At 36.0% G+C, this 20,448-nt stretch overlaps 1 protein-coding gene across 1 annotated transcript in view; it reads left to right on the top strand.

Moving 5' to 3' along the window:
* USH2A (usherin) overlaps positions 1-20,448 on the top strand; it is a 777,251-nt gene that overhangs the window by 168,456 nt on the left and 588,347 nt on the right. Inside the window, exons 14-15 of the mRNA XM_022579226.3 lie at positions 8,866-9,029; positions 16,125-16,283. Of these exons, the coding sequence (XP_022434934.3) occupies positions 8,866-9,029; positions 16,125-16,283 (323 nt within the window). The remainder of the gene's footprint in view (positions 1-8,865; positions 9,030-16,124; positions 16,284-20,448) is intronic.

Raw genomic sequence — 20,448 nt, 5'->3', positions numbered from 1 at the left:
TATCTCCTAGAGTTCCAATGTATGGGTTGCTGTACATTGATAAATGTGTCCAGTATTAGGACCTGGGAATATTTAATAAGATAAAATCCTTTTTCTGTAAAGAACTCAAAATTTGGTTGTGGAGAAAGGCAGGTAAAGAAATATCCATAAAAGTAAATACACAAGCACATACACAGGCTAAGATAGGTATCATATGTGTGTATATACTTTGTTCTACATGGCCCCTGAATTTATTACTGCATTCATTTATGTTCCTTTTGCCTTTCTAATTTAGGTTTAAAGACTGGCAGATGAGAAACATATCTTTGAATTCAGTGATAAGATTTTTTTTTCCCAGTGTGTAAAGTACCTTCTGAAAGTAAATTAACCACTTTTCAAATTTACACTGTCTTTAATGTTCTACTCCTTACTTCCTGTGTATCTGTGGGCATTTGCGTTCATGCAGATGTGTTCATTGCTGTACTTTTGAAGGTGTGCTGGAATGCCAATTCCATGTGTGTTTTCTTGGTCTGGTCAGGTAATAAATCTGTCTAGGATTGGGACTGTATCCATGAATTCTTTGACGTTCCTATCCCCAAGAAACGAGTGTTGTGTCTGCACACACCATCCAAATCTGTTTCTCAATATGTGTCTGTGTGTGTTTATAAATATAAAGGCTAAGTGCTCAAGGGTTTGAGATGATTTTTTCAACTCATCGTCACCCTGCTGCCTGCCTTTTGGCTGTTACACTCTTCATTAACAGCTTAATTGGAATGTGGACAGTGTGACGGGGTAAATTATTGAAAAAGAACTCAAGCTAGTTCATTTGGCTTTCTACTAAAATTCAATTTGATTAAAAAACTTTAATATAATATTTAAAATATTTATTAAAACAACTTTATGTTCTTATTACATATCGTATATTTCAAATCCATGCTGCTCCACTTCTGTCACCATTGGAATATCATCTTGGTTAGTCTGAGAGCATTACTACTCTTCTGTACAAATATGAAATTACTCTGAATGAGTATAGAAAACACATGGTACAGTAGATGTTAAATAAAAAGTATTACCAGGATCTTGATAGTAAAATCAGGGCCAGTTATTGCACCTACCACCCCCTCTACATACTTTTTGTTGAAAAACCATCTCACAAATTTCCCAGTTGGAACTCTGGGGTTGGTTTGTTTCACTACTGACAGCCTGTCTTTAGATTTCCTGTCTTTTCCATAGTCTTTCTGACAACACTTAATTACCAAGAGAAAAATATCTTCCCCACTCAGCTGTCCTTGGAATACTCATGCCTATCTATGACATTTTGTGCCAGCAGTCACTTACCCATTTCCCCTCTACTGAGCTCCCTTGTTATTCTTGCCAGTGTTGTCACCAAAACCCCTACTTAATGACCAAAAGATGTCTAATTGTCTTGGCTTTTTCACTTAACTTTCTTTAAGTGAAACCTGATTCCCTTCATTACATGGCTTCCCCTACCCTTCAGTGTTTGTAAACTCAGGCTGATCTTCACCCCATTCTGTTTCTCCCTCATTTATCTACCCACCCCAATCTAATCCAGGACGAAGAATTGCTTACAGATAGTGTTCTATCACCTATCACCCTGCCGTGGGACTGGCTAACGTGGGAATCAGACTCCCTGGGTTAAAAGCTGACTTGAAATGTTAACCTAAATTGATGAGGAATAAATAGGAAGAGCCAGAAAAGTAGGTATAAAATACATCATCATCACCACCACCACCACAACAACAAATACATTATTAGAACGTGCCAAGGTTAAAATTAGGAAAGCAGAACTCAGTAAAATAAAAGGGATGAGTGCAGGCTGTAGTCTAGGAGATAGAGCCAAGTTTGAAAAGCTAGTAGCTTCTATAGCATAAAAAATCCAGAATAAGTGCGAGTTCAAAGCAAAAAGACTTATGACAAGTGTCATATAAATACAGTTGTGTATCTTTACATATTAGGTGACTGATAATTATATTGAGTCAAGTAAGGAAGTACACACACACACACACACACACACACACACACACGCCATATTTTCTTTATCCACTTACGGGCATTTATGTTTTTTCCCTATCTTGGCTATTGTGAATAATGCTGGAGTGAACATAGGGGTGCAGATATCTCTTCACGATCCTGATTTTATTTCCTTTGGATATATACCCAGAAGTGGGATTGCTGGAATCATATGATAGTCCTATTTTTAGTTTCTTAAGGAACTTTCATACTGTTTTCCATAGTGACTATACCAACTTACATTCCCACCAGTAGTGTACAGGGCTTCCCTTTTCTCCACATCCTCACCAACACCTAGCTTTTTGATAATAGCCATTGTAACAGGTGTGAGGTGATATCTCATTGTGGTTTGATTTGCATTTCCCTGATGATTAATGATGTTGAGCACCTTTTAATGTACCTGTTGGCCATTTGCATGTCTTCTTTGGAGAAATGTCTATAAATATCCTTTGCTCATTTTTTTAAATTAGGAGGTTTTTTTGCTATTGAGTTGTATGAGTTTCTTATATATTTTGGATATTAACCCCTTATCAGATAGATGGTTTGCAAATATTTTCTCCCATTCTGTAGGTTGTCTTTTTTCACTCTGTTGGTTACTTCCTTTGCTGTGCAAAAGCTTTTTAGTTCATCGCTTTTTGCTTTCTTGCCTGAGCTTTGGTGTCATAACCACAAAATCATTGCCCAGACCAATGTCAAGAAGCTTTTTCCCTGTGTTTTCTTCTAGTAGTTTTAGACTCTGATATTAACTTTAAGTTTTTAATCCATTTTGAGTTGATTTTTGTATATGATGATTTAGGGTCCAATTCATTCTTCTGCATGTGAATATTTAGTTTTGCCAGCACCATTTATTGAAGAGACCATCCTTTCCTCATTGTGTGTTCCTGATACTCTTTTTGAAGATCAGTTGACTGATATGCATGGATTTGTTTCTGGGCTCTCTATTCTGTTCCATTCGTCTGTGTGTCTGTTTTTAATGCCAGTACCATACCGTTTTGATTACAATAGCTTTGTAATATATTTTAAAACCAGGAAATCTGATGCCTCCAGTTTGGTTCTTCTTGTTGAACCCATGCTTTGCAACTTAAAATAGCTGTAGGACTTTCTGTTACCTAAGAAAGACCAGACACGCCATACAGTTGACTCACTTTATATCCAGGTGGCAGACAGGGGAATTAGCCCCATATGATATATTTAAAGGATCAGTGAAAGATGAAAGTAAAATTAATTTATGATTGCTTTTTATGACTAATGGTTTTCCAGTGTGCTAATTATTTTATTGTTTGCACTTTTCTTAAAATCATCTTTTCCTTTGACTCCCAAGATTCTGCTTCTCTGATTTGTTTTCTATTTCTTTTGATGATTAGTCCTCTTTAATCTGGCCCTTCAACTTACATATCAACATCTATGATTTCAACCTCTACATGCCTGTAAATGACTTTCAAATATATTATCACATCTTCAGATCTCCATCATGGGCTCTAGGCCTATGGCTAGTTGTCTCTCTGAGTTTTAAATTTGCATGCCTCTCATGCATCCCATTCTTAATATAACCAACACAGAAAAAATTCTCATTTGCATTACTTTCCTCACCTCTGCCAAAAATTAAAAAAATAAAAGTCTCATGCCGTCATCATCTTAGTGAAAGGGATATAAATCTTAAAATAACTATTCAAGTCTGCACCACCCACGTGCGACTCAGGATGCTCTCAGATTGGGCAGGGTTGGCTCTTGATATTAGCATACGCTGCTGCTGGAAAGAGCTATTGAAAGCAAGAGCCACCATGTGTAATGCAACTTCTCTGAAACAAATAAAGCCTCCCTTAACCACAAAGACCCAAAAAATCAGCAGGATTTGTCCCTTGTTAAATCAGTCATCTGGATTGCCCTTGTCTAGAGTTGACCCTTCTATTCCACTGATGAATTCTACTGTCGCATTTCACTTTAACATCGATGATAGAGAAGAAATCCTCTAGCACAGAAGGTCATAGAGAAAGATGTTTCAAAATGTGACAATGAGAATTGCTTGAATGTATACTTTTGCTCATCCCTGAAAAGAGATAAAAATGGATTTTATTCTTTTTATGTTTTCCATTCCTTTCCTGAATGATATTGAAATCTGTTTGTTGACTTCTGGTTGTTCTTGTGTATATATACTAACACTGACTATTTTGAAAATGTTTACAAAGATGGCTACAACATATGGGATTCCATCTAGTATAAGGAATTTTTGTTTTCTGAAGGAAAAAATCCACTCATAGTCTAAATGTATACAGACATGCAGTTAGGAAAATAACTATTTGTGCCCAGATGTTAAAATTTTTAAAAAAGAAAGAAAATCATCTAAAATCATTTGACTGTACCTTAAATCATCTAAGATCATTTGAATGTACCTTGTAGGTACTTATAAGTATAAAATTATTTCATTAATTTCTAGAATTCTACAAAGATTATAAGTATTTTATTTTTAAGCAAGGAGAAGATACAAGTATCATTGTATCTCTTCACTGATTTTGAAAATAAATTGACTTTCTCATCTGCTTTCTCCATTTATATATTCAGGGGATTTTACTTAACCCCTCCGTGAAGTTCACACATATCCCTTACCCTACTCCATCTTCTCTTTATTGTGCACAGCTGTGTTTGCTATCTTTTCCTCTTGGCTTATTTTATATACTTTTTTTTAATACTCCCAAGGGCAAAATAAATAACATAAAATAGGGCCTGACCCTAAACTACAGCAACAGTGACAAAAAATGCCCCAAACACAACAGTAACAAGCTGGAAAATCATTTGCCTGTTTTCATCCAAGTTGTCCATTCTTCAAAAGCTCCCTATCACAAAAAAAGGGCATGTGTTTTTAAAAAGCTGATCCAAGTGCAAAAATCACTCCATTTACCTTGGACACATAAGGCAAATGTGATTTAATCAGTATTGAAAACAATGAAGCAAAAAAAAGTCTGCCCACTGAAAAAATCAATAAAGCAAAAAAAATGAATAAAAATATATTTGTCTAAACCAAAAACAATGAGACAAAAATGGGCCACATTCAGTTTGTCTCAGTGGGTAGTTGAGACCCATATTTGACACAGTGCACTCCCTAGCACTGTCCGCAAGTTGACCTGTAACTACGAGTCCTCTTTCTCACAGCCCACAAGACGGTTCCAGCTCATCTGGGGCACCACCATTTTCTCACATACCATCCAAACCTCACAATCCCCTAAAGATTTTTTCCATAATGACTTCTTTTCTTTACATTCATTAGTGGTATATTGTCTTTCTTTAGCCTTAAGGAGCGAGAAGTATCACTATGTATCTTCTACTGACCAGCTGACACACAATGAACTATGATTTCCCTCAGATAGTAGGGAATTGGGATCTAGGCTGGCCAGGGAATCAAAAGGCTCAGACTTCTAAAACATAAAGTAAAATTCTTCTGTGACCAGATTCCTTTTGGTTTTACTGCACAAGTTCTCCATTTCACCACTAAGTTAAAGATTTGGTCTGGCCATCTTTTCACATGCATATTTCCGAGGGATCTCAATTGGTCTCTTTTTCTGAGAACCAGATCAATGACTTCAAAGGGAAGCAGATAACTTTCTTGTCCTTTGGTGGTATCACAGTGGAATGTTGGGGAATGTTCCTCACAGATTCATTCTCCTCTGTGACTCTTTGTTAGACAGCTAGTTCTTATCTAGGGTGATGGGGTTAAAGGGCCACATGCCTCTCATCAGCTAGCCACCCCTGCATCAGCAGGCGGACTCTCAACCACTGCGCCACCAGGGAAGCCCTCCTATTCATCTTTTAATATGCAGTCCAAACATCCTCTTCCAGGATTCCTTCTTACTACTCCTTTCCCTGCCCCGATCCTTTTCCACCAGAGTAGGTAGTTGGTCCTTTTCTATGTTCCCAAAGAGTCTGTACACATCTTTATTAATGCTCTTTTCATTTTTTCGTTTCTCACTAGACTGAGGGCTGTTGAAGACAGGGACAATTCCATCTTGTTCATCTTTATGTGCTCAGTGCCTAGTCCAGTCCTGGGACATAATTGGCCCTCAGTGAATGTTATCTATGTTGGTCAATATCTTTAACTCAATTTGATGTTACCTATGAGTTGAGGCTCCAGACAGAAGAGAGGTGTCCAAAGAGAAACGTCAGTAAAGTTACCTATATCCTGGACCGTATCCGTGGGCCTCCTATTGTGGTAGCTCTTCCTCACATGATGAAGTTTCTGACAATGAGATGCACTATTGAAACTCATTCCCTTCATTCATAGTGATGTTTCCACAATAGTAATAAGTAGGATAACTCTTTCTCTTACTGTTTGCACAACTGGAAGAAGCTCTCCGGAAAGGAAAATATATGAGATTTGTGATTTAAGAGACAGAAGCTAATTACCTTCTTTCCCATTCTATCCAGTAAACACTAAGTTATGTAAGGACCCAAACAGAACTGTAATGGTAACCATAATGAACTGGTCAATAAACATCACAAATTGTTTATCTATATAAATCTTGACAGATTACTCTTTATGAAATCCATTTAGCAAGTGAGGTTTTCCCATAAGGATGAAAAATGAAGATTTTAAACAGATTGCGGGAGAAGCCCTAGCTGTACCAGGAGAGTCAGTGTAATAAAGGTTTCTTTATATTAATATTACAAAAACCATTTATCCTCACAAAATCAATATCACAATTCATCTTAGTTTGGTGTTTCTCTTTCTAAGCTTAAAATGTCTTTTCCTTCATTATGTATAATTTTGTTTTAATAAATGTGAAATGTATTTCATTTAGGAGATGCTCTTGAGGAAGGATAACTTATAAAATAAAATGACATCAAACTTGTAGCTTATCTGCTAAAGAGTCTTGGAAATGTTTAAAATTATATTTGAATGGCTGAGAAATTTACAGGAATCATTTTACTTAAACCTTAATTACAAAATTATCCCCAGCGTCCTTTAGGCTAGAAACAAACTATGATATTCAGAAAAGTCTCCTATGAACTTCGTCCAGGTAAAAATCTCTCTTACTAAAGTTAAGCCATTATAAGAAGTCAGAGAAGTTGCATGTAACAATGGCTGGGATAAAAAGACTATGAAATCAGGAAGAGTCACATTTAGTTACTCAAAACACTGCATGCTTTCCTAAGAACTGGTTTATTCCGTTTGGATTTGGAACTTAATATCCCATGTATATTGACGGAGCTGACTTGGAGTTAAGCATGTAGCAGTTAACGTGAAGAAAATAGATCCCCATCAAGGAAAGGAATTATGTTATACTCTGGAAACTATTACTCTAAATGTACTGTATGTAAAATAGATGTGATTGTCTCATGAGTGAATGGTAATAAAAGCTGAAATACTTGACACACACTTATTCATGAGTGGTGCAGTGATATATATATGCATTGAGAGAAGCTTGTCTCTTATTGCTTCTGCTTACCAATATTACATTAAAAGCCGACAAACAATATACTCTAAGTAATAGCATATAATGAAGTTAGGAGCAAATTAAATATTTTGTTGCTTCTGTAATTCCATTTTAATTTCCATGCATAATTTTCTTCAGATCTAATCCTTAAACACCTAAACAAAATATCTATTTGAGATGGAGTTCTGCTGCAGTGTCTATACATAAAGGATACAGTATAGTTGTTTGGAGGGAAACATGTCCTTTCATCATGACATAAAAAGGGCAAACTACAGTATAGTGGGTTTCAGGACAAACTGTACTTTATTTATTCCCAAGGTGATATTAGTCCATAAAACAAATTTGCAGCTTATTTAGTAGCCTTAGCTTTTATCGGCTTTTTAAAGGGTCTTGAATGATTACCCAGGAGATCACACCATAAAAGTTGCAGTGAGATGAAGTAACTCTATCCACCCAGCATCTTTATTAGAAAATATAGGGGAAGCCATACTTTTGTTTTAAATGTACCCTATGGAAAGTCTCTGTTTAAAGGTGGTAGTCTTCTTACGTGTGCTGTTTTGCTTCTCTGAGGCTTCATGGTGCCCAAATTGCTTATCCTAATCTGTGACATTGACATGGAGTGAGTGTTTGAATAATTCACTCTGAGAAAACAGGTTTTAGTTTCTACCATGGCAAAATGCCAAAACAGTGATTTTTTAACAATCAACTTTGGGTTCAGGAAATCTAAGTCAAAATGAAGTTCTTTCATTATATTTATATCAACAGTATCTTTTCAGAGATCAGAATAATGCTCTATTCTTTAATTATTTTGGGTGAATAAGTTTCGTGCATAAAATAAAAAGTGAAACATAACATATATTAAAGCATCAACAGTATTTGAGCATATCTTCCTCAAACTGTTTCCTTAGCAAAATGTAGTCTTTAGAAAACTATATAATTTTTACTCTTTATAAAACTATAGGATTACAAGATTTTTAGGGGGAGCAATAATTATCGTACCCAGTTTTGTATTTCACAACTTAAAAGATACTTGAAGAGATAATTTTATGGGTATCTCATCTTAATTTTTAGCTGTCAGGAGAACTGCTTTTGTGAGGATGGAAAGTTTACAGTGTTCTTAATTGAGCAACTAGTGTATGGAAAATAAACCATAAGATGCATCATGGCATATAAAAAAGCAATATAACACTTTCTTGGCATTAATTAGTGTACAAAGAGATGGCTTCATAGAGATTTTATAGTGAGTGGCATTTTGATAAAGGTGTTTTTTCTGTTTTGTTGTATTTTGTGTTTTTTAGCTCAGCAATCCTTTTCAATACACTGGCTAAAACAGACTATTTTATTCCACAATGTTATTGATAGATGTAACTTATACTGTGAATTACTAATCGAAACGTTATTCTCTTTGATGGTTTATTTGTCTTTTCAGATGTCAGCCATGCAGTTGTCATCTCTCAGGAGCCTTGAATGAAACCTGTCACTCAGTCACTGGCCAGTGTTTCTGTAAACAATTTGTCACTGGCTCAAAGTGTGATACTTGTGTTTCCAGTGCAAGCCATTTGGATATCAACAATCCATTGGGCTGCAGCAAAAGTAAGTGACCTCTGGCCCAATACTGGTATAGGAGGCAACATCATGCAGGGCACTGTCTCCTTAATTTCTCTCTCCACCGAGAACTCATCAGAAAGACTTAGGTACAATGTGGAGAATTTAAGTGAGAAATGGAAAAAAAATTACACTACATGAAATTTGGGTTCTTTCCCTTGATTGGATCATTGAACCTGGTTATACGATTATCTTAGTAGTGGGAAATTTACGATCGTTTGTTGCAGTGGTATCACTAACAAGGTGACCAAAGTCCTGGTTTACCCCAGACTAAGGGTTTTCCCAGAATGTGGGACTTTTCAGTGTAAAATTTAGGACAACATCGGTTAAGCCAAAGTGAGTGGTCGCCTCACCACGTAAGAATATTTCCAGGTAATTTCCATAGCAAATGGAAGATTATTGTGGGATTTATGTCCTTCCACCCCGCCCCCACCATTATATGGACAGTATGCTACTATTAGTTGTTTATTGATATTGTAGCAGTTATTATCATTATTTATCACCGCATATTACTCCTGTATTTGATATTCCTGTCTTTCTACTTTAAGTTGCATTAGTTTTTTCAACACCTCTCACATTTTTAACTCTTGGAAGCCAAAGGTTACATCATAGTGTCTTTTGACTTCTCAACACTATTCTCGAGGGCCTTGAACTGACTTCTCAAGGTCACCTGCAGCCCTACAATTTCATAGCCTATTGATGATTTCTTTGTATCTACTTCAAGATCATCTATCCTTACCTTTTCCAGAATTCCCAAGAAATGCCTGCTAAGAACATGTGGTAAGGAGCCCTCTATAATATATTGTACAATACGTTTCCTCCTTGAGGTGTCCTGAGATTGTCATGAGTCACAATGTTAGGAAATGCCACAAGTCTGGACACATCATCATAAATAAGCATGCCTGGAGCAGTGCTATCTATATTTAAGGAAGAGAGAGAAGTAATAAAATATTGGGGTCCACAGCAACTGTACTAGTTTTGGAAGTAGTGGAAAGCAAGATGTAGCTAATGATTAACAAGACATATTCAGCTTTTGTACCTGTGTGTTTTATCTTCAGTATCCCGTGTTTCACTGATCTCTCTGGATTTTAGGAAAAGTAAAATTGTAGGTACTTACGCTACTCTTGGGAAAGGACTATCACAATTGCCTTTGTGTATAAATACAGTCTAAACACCAATCTGGATTCATTGAACATTTAATTAATATTTTTTGTTCACTGATTAGCTATATAGTTGATTTGTGTGCAACAGAAATTCCAGCATATTTCTTTGGATGTCAGTTGTGGATCATTGTTTAGAATAGAATTGTGACAGATTTACATACCACATATGGAATCTTAGAGATTTTTTGATTGGTTCTGCCACTAATGCTGTATGAAAATATTGGCTTCTGCTCCATTTTTTGCTACCTGTTCTTGCACCTGAGACACAGTCTAGGTAATTACACCTCAGGCAAAAGTGGATGGTCTTGTCACTGGAAACCTGGCCTACATTTCTTAGTAGTGGTAGATGTTTACTTTTTTTTTTTTTTTTTGCGGTACGCGGGCCTCTCAGTGCTGTGGCCTCTCCCGTTGTGGAGCACAGGCTCCGGATGCGCAGGCTCAGCAGCCATGGCTCACTGGCCCAGCCACTCCGTGGCACGTGGGATCTTCCCGGACCGGGGCACGAACCCGTGTCCCCTGCATCGGCAGGTGGACTCTCAACCACTGCGCCACCAGGAAGCCCCTAACTTTTACTTTTGATGAGTAATTTTTCTAGATATAGAGTTCTTGGTACCAACTATTCTTTTTTCTTTTGGGGACTTTAAATATGTCATTCTACTACTTTCTGGCCTCCTTTGTTTCTGTAAACCTTTAATTGTATTTCCCTTCAACTGTGTTATGAGTTGTTTTTTTCTCTTACTGCTTTCAAGAGTTTGTCTTTCACCAGTTTGACTACACTATGTCTAGGTCTGAATCACTTTGTGTGTATCCTACTTGAATTCATTATGCTTTTTGGAATTGGAGATAAGTGTTTTACATTGAATTTGGACAGCTTGAGCCAATATTTCTTCAAATATTTTTTCCCCCTTTCTCTGTCTTTTCTCTCCTTTGTGCTTCCCATTGCACGTATGTTGACTCATTATACATTTGACATTTACTCACAGATCTCTGAGGCTGTTTTCACTTTTGTTAAATTTTTTTCTCTGTTCTTTGGATTAGATAAATCATATTGTTGTATATTTAAGTTCCATCTGTTGCTTTATAACAAGTTTACTGATTCTTCTTTCATTTCAAATCTGCCATTGAGCCCTCTCTAGAGAAGTTTCCATTTTAGTTATTGTACTGTTCAACTCTGGTTTTGGTGTTTTTATACATTCTCTTTCTCTGTTGAAATTCCCTTTTTGTTGAAACAAAATTATCATATTTTTCTTTAATTTTTAGAACACACTTATAATAGTTGCTTTGGCTTTCAGAGGTAGACATTATCATCTTCTTACTATAAATAAGAAAAGGGTCAGAGCATCCAACTGAAATTTGACTGCAATCATACAATTACCAAAGTTCCCAAGCTGGGATGTAATCCCAAACTGATGGATGTAGTCACAATATTATACTTTCCTTCCTTAAAAGAGAGTCTTATACAAAGACCATTCTTGGCGATTTTGATTAATGAGTGTATGACCATTTTCTCAGAATCCTACTTTCAGCACATAAAAGTGGGTTCAAGTTATCTCATGCCCAGGATTTCAAAATATTTATTCTTAGAGTGGTATTGAACTATCTAAACCTTCAGGTCTTTGAAAATTCTCATTAAATGTCAAACAAGCACTATTCATTCACACTGTGAAGTCAGACAAGATTGTGGTTAGAGATGGTCATAAAAAGTAATCAGCTTTAAACATTTGAAAGAGCCTATGTGTGTATATACGTGTATGATTGTGTTTGTTGTCAAGGAAATTTTCACGTAATGCAAATCATTTTCTACATCCTTTGACATGGGACTGAAACATCTATTTCTCTTTCAATCATCCCAAAAGTATTTTGCCATCTTAGAAAATAGTTTAATGGTCAGTTTTGATGGCTCTAACTCTGAAATCTATTGTGTTCCTGAGAGCATGCGGAGTTTTAGATGTAATCACTAACATTCACTAAAAAACATTAAATTGCCGTGGATTACGAGGCTCTTTGAGAGTGCTGTAGATGAGACAGTTTATGAGTCTTTGAAGTTCCACTAAGAATAACAGGATTTAGAGCCCTAAATTAAAATTCACTGAAAGATCAAATGTACTGTCAGTATTCAACCAACCAAAGTGACCATAGCAAAATATGGCACATCATTGAATTCAAAAATATAGGGTGCTGTTTGGAAATAATTCTCTCTTCATGTGTCATTTTGAGATTGTTATTACTATCCTATATCTAAATAGGCATATGGACAGTTAGAATTTTAACATAACGATGAAAATCCCCTCCAAAAAAAAGATAAAGGGGGAGAGTGAGAATGTATCTAGGTTGAATATTTTTCTTGAAAAATGTGACTTTAATATTATCTACCATAGGTTTAGAGACATTGTCTTTAGGAAGCCTATGCATAAGATACGGAATTTTATATATTTCAAATTCAGTGCTCTTGATATACTTTCTTAAAATGCTATTGTTGGATTATCTCATGTCTTTAAAATGGAGTATATCATTCATGAGTACTGATGAATTAGTAATAGCTCTTAGTTGAAAGTCTTTGCCTGGTGTGTTAGGATAACTTCACGTTACTACTCCATACTTCTCACTCTGCTCTGTTCCCCAAGATTCTGTATGTTCTGTGTCAGCAGGCTCTCTTGCCCCCTGACTCTCAGTTGGCTTCAGCTACAAGTAGGAACCTTCTAGTCATCTGGAGGAGGGCTGGCAGAAAGGGAAGTCAGAACCTTTAATCCCCAGCTCCCTGTCTCAGTGTAAGACTGGCCTTGAGTTGGCTCTGTCCTTCAGTGAGTGGTCAGATGATGCTCTTCACACATCCCTTTCTGTCTCTGAGTGCTGTGCCCCTTCAAGCTAGGGATAATGTGTGAGAAAAACTTAACATAGCAGGCCTGAATGCTTGTCTTTAGAAAGACCTGCTTACAAAGTTGGCCTTTGGCTGGCATCTGGGATTTGGATTGTGTGATGACTCCCACCATCCTCAAAATTATTAAGAAGGGCTCACTGTCCCTTAAATTTTGTACAGATTACATGGTTTATGCTTGTTGGGCTGCAACGCACAGGAAATACTGGCCTCCATTTCCCCAGTTTTGAGACCAAAGAAGGAGTCTGGAGTCAATGACAGAGACATGAATGATTTAATGGATGGGGAAGCTTACATGTCTGAAGCAAGGTCCTGGAGTGACACCCCACCGTATGCAGGGGAGAGCAGGCAGGACATGGCTGTAGCCTTCACTGGGGGGTGGGAGGGATTGCCAGTTATAGGGGGAATTACCTCTGGCTGGCTCTTCAGTTACCAAGGAAACCAGCAGTGGACCACGCCCTTCACTGCCTCTGATAAGAACAATCATTAGCTGGGACCTGGGGCAAGTATGTAGGAAGGTCAGTCCTCTGAGTAGGATGTAGGTGAAGCAGGCACTGGTTGAACAGAGGATGTACAGAGAGCAAGAGGACAGCCCTCTTGAGTGGCCTGACCATACAATGCCTAACACCTGCTTTCTTTCTGGGAGTTTGGAATTTTGGTGTGTGCCAGGCAGAGACTACCTACATGAACGGTCCCCAGTATAGACACTGGGCACTGAGTTTCTAGTGAACTTCTCTGGTTGGCAACATTTCACGTGTGTTTTTATATGTTGCTAGGGAAATTAAGCCCATCCTCTGTAACTTGAAGCTTGTGCCTGGTTTCCCCCAGACTTTACCCATGTACCTTTTCCCTTCTTTGATTGTACTCTGTATCCTTTTGCGGTAATAAATCTTACCCATGAGTAGGACTATATGATGAGTGAATGAATTTCTAGTGAATCATTGAGCCTGGGATTGGTCTTGACCCGTGACAGAAGTAGTAAAAGAGCTCTGCTGTTACCATACCCCAGAGTACTGCTCCATGTCTTTTGATTCCTTTACATTCTGCCCACCCTTTTGAAAAGAGTTTCTTTATTAAGCTCTTTGTTAAATCACTTGAGTGTGCACTTTCTTTTCTTCTGAAACATTGACTATCACCTAGTGACTGCAGATACTTCATATAATAATACTGATAATTGATCGATTCGTGATCGATTCGTGATTTAAAATTTTTTCTCAACAGAAAGATTAATGGTTTACAAAATAAGTTAACACAGCAAACTGTGCCTTTGTCATTTTATTCAATGAGAAAGTCCGATTACATTATGCTTCTCTAAATGGATGAAGGGTTATGCATCTTAAACCAGAGACGGGTAAATAAACTGGTGGTTGATTGCCCTTAAAATATAGTTAGACATTGTTTTTCTCCTTTACCTTTCTATCTTCTGGGGAAAAAAATGTAGACTGATTCTCCAAAATAGGGAGACTATGAAAAATATAGTGATAAGAAACAGTGTGTTCGTAGTATATATTTATACTATAAAAATATCACTAAAATAGTGAGGTGAATGCTCTTATGTGCCTGATGGAAGAAAACATATTATCTCTAACAATCACAGCATTTTTTATTTTATTATATTTTTTGTACTATACAGCAGTTTCTTATTAGTTACCTATTTTGTATATATTAGTATATATATGTCAATCCCAATCTCCCAATTCACCCCCCTCCCCGCCCTGCTTTCCCCCCTTGGTGTCCATATGTTTGTTCTCTACATCTGAATCGCAGCACTTTTTAAATTGAAGTATAGTTGATTTACAGGGTTTTGTTAGTATCAGGTGTACAGCAGAGTGCTTCAGTTATATACATATATTTATATATATATTCTTTTTCAGATTTTTTTCCATTAGAGATTATTACAAGATATTGAATGTAGTTCCCTGTGCTAAACAGTAGGTCTTGTTGTTTATCTATCTTATGTATAGTAGTGTGTATCTTTTAATCCCAAACCCCTAATTTAACCCTTCACCCGCCTCCCCCCCCCCCCACTGATTTCCCCTTTGGTAACCATAAGTTTGTTTTCTATGTTACAATCACAGCATTGTTAACAGGCGTTATAAACAATCATGGCAACTCTAACAGGTGCTTGGTGTTCACGTAATACACTTAATTTGTTTCTGGCTAATATTTAGACTATTTAACATCCTTAGCATCCACAGCTATTTGTATCATCAGCTATTATTCTTTCTTTTACACTGCGCTCTGTGACGCAAGATGAAACATTGTGCTTAATGGAATGGAAAACTTCCTTTTAAAAAAATCCAAAAATTACACGACTTATTTCAAGTTTCAACACAATTTATGTGTATCAACTTTTAATTTAATTAAGTAGAAAATAAATATTATGCATCCTTGGATAGTGTCTCTGAAAAATTCAAAGAAAGAGGTGGAGAGTTAGAGAAATACTGTATGTTTTCATTTATATGTGGCATCTAAAAAAAATGAACAAATAGAACAAAACAGAAACAAACTCATGGATACAGAGAACAAACCAATGGTTGCCAGAGGGGAGGCGGGGAATGGGTGAAATAGGTGAAGGGGATTAAGAAGTACAAACTTCCAGTTACAGAATAAATAAGTCACAGGGATGTAGTGTACAGCACAGGGAATATAGTTAATAATGCTGTAATAACTCTGTATGGTGCATTATCTATACAAGTATCAAATCACTATGTTATACACCTGAAACGAATATAATATTGTAAGTCAACTATACTTCAATAAAAAAAAGTGCTTATGTAAACTTTTGTGGGTTTTTTTTCCCCCAACCACATTCATGTCAGCTGCATTGACCTACAAACGTATCTTATGTTTATAGATAAAAAGCTGTGTTTTAGAGAACTCATGATGTATACCCTTTGTTTATTAATGTCTTGGTAAACCACATGTCTTCTTGATAAAGTAATCCTGAATCAGAAAGACCGCTTTGCTGGATATCTTACTTAAGTTTACTTGTGTCCTTATTGATTGCCTTTGCTGATACATGCTCTCTCCATTGTAATTTAGCTCCATCCCAGCAACCTCCACCCAGAGGAAAAGTTCAAAATTCTTCTGCTATCAGTGTTTCCTGGAGTCCACCTGATTCTCCAAATGCCCACTGGCTCACTTACAGTTTATTCAGGGATGGTTTTGAAATCTACACAATTGAAGATCAATACCCATACAGTGAGTTTCAAGGTTTGGTGATGGAAAGATATAATATTCTGAAAATTGATACATTAGTTAAGTTCTTTGACATTGAGGAGACATGTTATTGTCTAGCATGGAGTGTTTCAGCAGAGAGAGAATTACAAATCTCACTAGTAATCAAAGAAACGCAGTGAAAATGAGATGCTTATTATTTGTTAAGACATGAATGCTTATCAAAGCCTCAAAGATGAAAACAAATTACCCTTTCCAGGATTAATGAGGATATGGAGAAGCTAGAACTTACATAAACTGCTGGGCTATCTGTGAGGGTTCATTGGTATGACTTTTCGCGTGGGATAACTTGTTAAAATATATGAGAAACCTTTTGCAAACCATTTGACTCAGCAAACCTACTTTAGAAAATGTATCTCAAATGAATAGTCATAAAGGGACACCAAATCACAAAATATGTCCAAACCTGCACTATTTGTAATTGCAAAATATTGGAAAAAGTCAGACATTCAACAAACTTTCAGTAAATCATGGTACATGACATAATAGAATCTGGTGCATTATTAAGTAAATTGTAGAATATGGTCACCTATAAAGTACTCTCTTAGTTTAGTTATTAATGAATGGGAAACGTCCATGAAATACTGTTTAAGGTAACTAAAAGATATTAAAATAATCTATGAATTATATTTTAATTTAAAATATATAAAAATACTGGAAGACTTACAACAAACTGGTCTATCATTTTTCTGAGTATAAGGATTATAGAAAATTTATCAAATATTTCTATTATAAGGGGTTCACATTTTAAATTCTCAGGTTGAAAAATGGACTTTTCAAAAAGGGAAATCAGAGTCCTAACATTCAAGCAAATAGTATAATTTTATGCATACATTGCCATTTCCACAGAGGTAAAACCCAGCAACATGGAACTAAATTGAGAGAAGGATGTGAACAAACCATGAAGACTATCTTTGCACCTGAAACTATTATGAAGATTTTGAAGGAGCTTGTAGAAATCAAACTATTTAGACACATTATCTTAAAAAGATTTACTCAGATGTTTTAGATACTTTTTCCCTAAAGACAGAAGGAAAACTTGGAAATTTTCTTCCAGCCCTGTCTTCTCTGATGTTTGCTTTGGTCATGTTTAGCTACAAGCTAGTTTAAGAAACTAGTTTAAGAAACATTGAAACAGTGATTCCAATTCAGGTTTCCATGTTGTTCTCTTTGTTTAAGACCCAGTTTTCCAAATTCTAGTTTAACATGATTAATTAATTAGAAAAGTATATAAAGCTATGTAAAAACACTGAAGTTCCATAATCTTTCTGAAAATGATTAGGAAGGTGCCCTTGTTTTGACATATTGATTGGCGTTACAACTTTTGCATAGCATACAGTTTTATTTTGTGTATATTATAGTAGGTTACATTTTGCACCCAGTTCTGTATGACTTATGTTATTACATTCAGTACTTTGTGTTAACTCTAAATGTCTCTTCAGTGCCTCTAGTCTTCTTTGAAGTTAATGGAAGCTCTGAACTTTATAATGCAGATTGCAAAGGGAAAGGAACATCTGTCTACATCTGCCATGTTGGCAAAGCATCCTAAAAACCTGCTACTAGAATGTTTATTTTCTTCCAAATGTCAGCATGATCCAGGTGTCCTGAAACTTAAGTTTTTGTGATAGAAGAAGAGAGAGTTATTAAAATATTGAAAGTGATTTTGAAGATGACACTATTACTGGTTGAATTATTTCTTAAGTTGTATATTAGGGTCACTCTATTTTCCATATAGGTTAATTCAATAGTAAAATTAAACCTCAATTATACCCTTCAACCCAGAGGCATGTTTTACATAGTAACATATAGTGATCTATTTTATAGAACATTACATGTGAGTACAACACTCTGGCTCTTTTTCATGATTGCACTAATATAGAATCCAAATAACAGTTTCTTACACAATAAATGTGTGCTCGTCCACTAATCAGAAATTTATATAATCCTATTAAACAGGTATTATTTCTTAAATCCTTATTTTTCATTAAAAAATGCCACTTCTGGCATTTCTTGACAATCACTATAATTAATGATATGCAAATTATCTGCATGATGGCATTTGAACAGTAAGAACAATTGGTTAATGCTGTCAGAATTTTGTATCATTCTAATAATACCCTCATGTTTATTACTCTATTTCCAGTGTGTGGATAGCATGTGTAATATGAAGAGGAAACAGTACTTATATCCAGTCGTATGAACACAAATCTTTGGGTTAAATAAAGGCATTTGGAATTATAGGTGGAGAATCATTGAACTTTTCAAAGAAAATTAATAGTGTGTCTTCCAAGCAAGTTTGACCATTTGGTTGAGACCATTATAGAATTCCTTGTTAGAATAAAACTTTTCCTAGCTGGCCTGATGCACTAAGGGATTCTCCAGGGCAGTAGTTTCCAACCTAAGATCATAACACACCGGTATTTTCATTTTTAGATCTTGCAAATTATTTGTTCTTAGTAATACCTGCTAATAATGATGGAATAATTTTAAAGTTTATAAATAACTTTTTAAAAGGAAGTTAAGGTATAGTCAGTGGTTCCCCTAGGCAACATTTCACTCATTTTGCATCCTAATTAGTTTTCAAGAGTAGAAGAGAAAGGTATAAGTTAGCACAGTGGGCATTACATAATCAGCACCTAATACCATCACCCCTGCAGCCACGATTAGGGCTGCCAATAGGTATTTTATGTGTTATAGGGGTGAAGAGAACAGCTATTGTAGGGAATAGCACACTTTTGATAGTATTGAAGTTTTAAGGGGTGGTCAGTAAATCATATTATCTTTTCCTACTTGAGTTTGAAACTAAAGGGGAACTAGACATAAGGATTCCATCTATAAGATGGAAATGAAAAATAAAAATCATCATCATTATTAATAGAAGCCAGATTGGAAAATATACATTTTCTCCTGCAGGAAGACAGATTAGAAAAGAAATCAGTGGGCTGAGGATGCTTTCCTTTCCCCCCCCCCCAAATTCACAGTCGGTTAAATCTTTCCTCCTTTGGGTCACCATGAGTGGGGAGATAGTCCTTAAATGTTACTCCAGGGAAATGCTTTCACAGGAAAACTAGAGGAAGATTATGTCTACGTGTGACCATTGCTTACGTCACTAGGGACATTAACATAGTTTAAGATGAGAGTTTTAAACAACACTGTATCTTAGTGAACGCTGGGATTTCATTTCTACCTTTAATGTCATTATCATTTATTATTCTGTACCACATCAAAGGATCAATGTAACAAGGGTAAGATGGTTCAGTTACCTCTGAGAGAAATAAACCTAAAAAACCCAGAAAATATAAGCAGGGGGATAAGAATGAAAACAGAATAGAGGAAAATAATGTTTTTTATTATAAGGGTCTTAATACTATTTCCTAGAAAAAAAATATGTATATGAAGAATCATTCATTCATTCTTTGTTCACTGCTTTGTTCACTGCTTACTGCAGACCAGGAACGGTACCAGCCACTAGAAATACAAGGATGGAAGGAACAGTTCTCATTATTGAAAAGAGATATAGATAAATAAACCAAGATTACAAAGTAATATATTAAATATTGTACCAGAATAGACTTAAGAGTATTAAGAAATATTTTTAGAATATTTCTGAGTATCCTGTAACTGGAGGAGGGGTAAGAAGCAACCATGCCTGTGAGGGCAGAGATAATGATTGAGAACCATTGAAAGTTCCACAAAAGCGGGTGATGTGAGGTGAATTAACCAGATACCACAGTAGAGGAAGAATTACTCTCATGGAAGAAATTGTACAAGACAAGGCATGAAGGTGTGTGTGAGAAAATAAGGTTAATTCAGGCAACTTGCACAGCTCCATGTAGCTCTGGTGGGTGAGAATGCCACACACGGGGGCTGGGGTCAGCCAATATTGTGACCCAGTGCATCTCTAAAGAGGAATTTCATGATGTTCTTGTGCAATAATTTCTCTAAACACCTGATTTTGATTTGAATTTGTATAACTTTTTATTATAAAAGTGGTATATCCAATTAAGAAAATTTAAAGGAAAAAAAATTAAAGCGTCACAATTCCAGCATTCTAGTGCAAAAACGAATTTCATTTTGGAAAATTTCTGGGAGAATATGTACTTCGGTTTATTTTGCATAATAATCAAGT

The sequence above is a fragment of the Delphinapterus leucas genome, chromosome 1, assembly GCF_059928025.1.
Source record: "Delphinapterus leucas isolate spDelLeu-1000000601 "Yukka" chromosome 1, BTC_Dleu_Yukka2, whole genome shotgun sequence".
Taxonomy (NCBI): Eukaryota; Metazoa; Chordata; class Mammalia; order Artiodactyla; family Monodontidae; genus Delphinapterus; species Delphinapterus leucas.
This window is presented reverse-complemented; position numbering and strand designations above follow the sequence as displayed.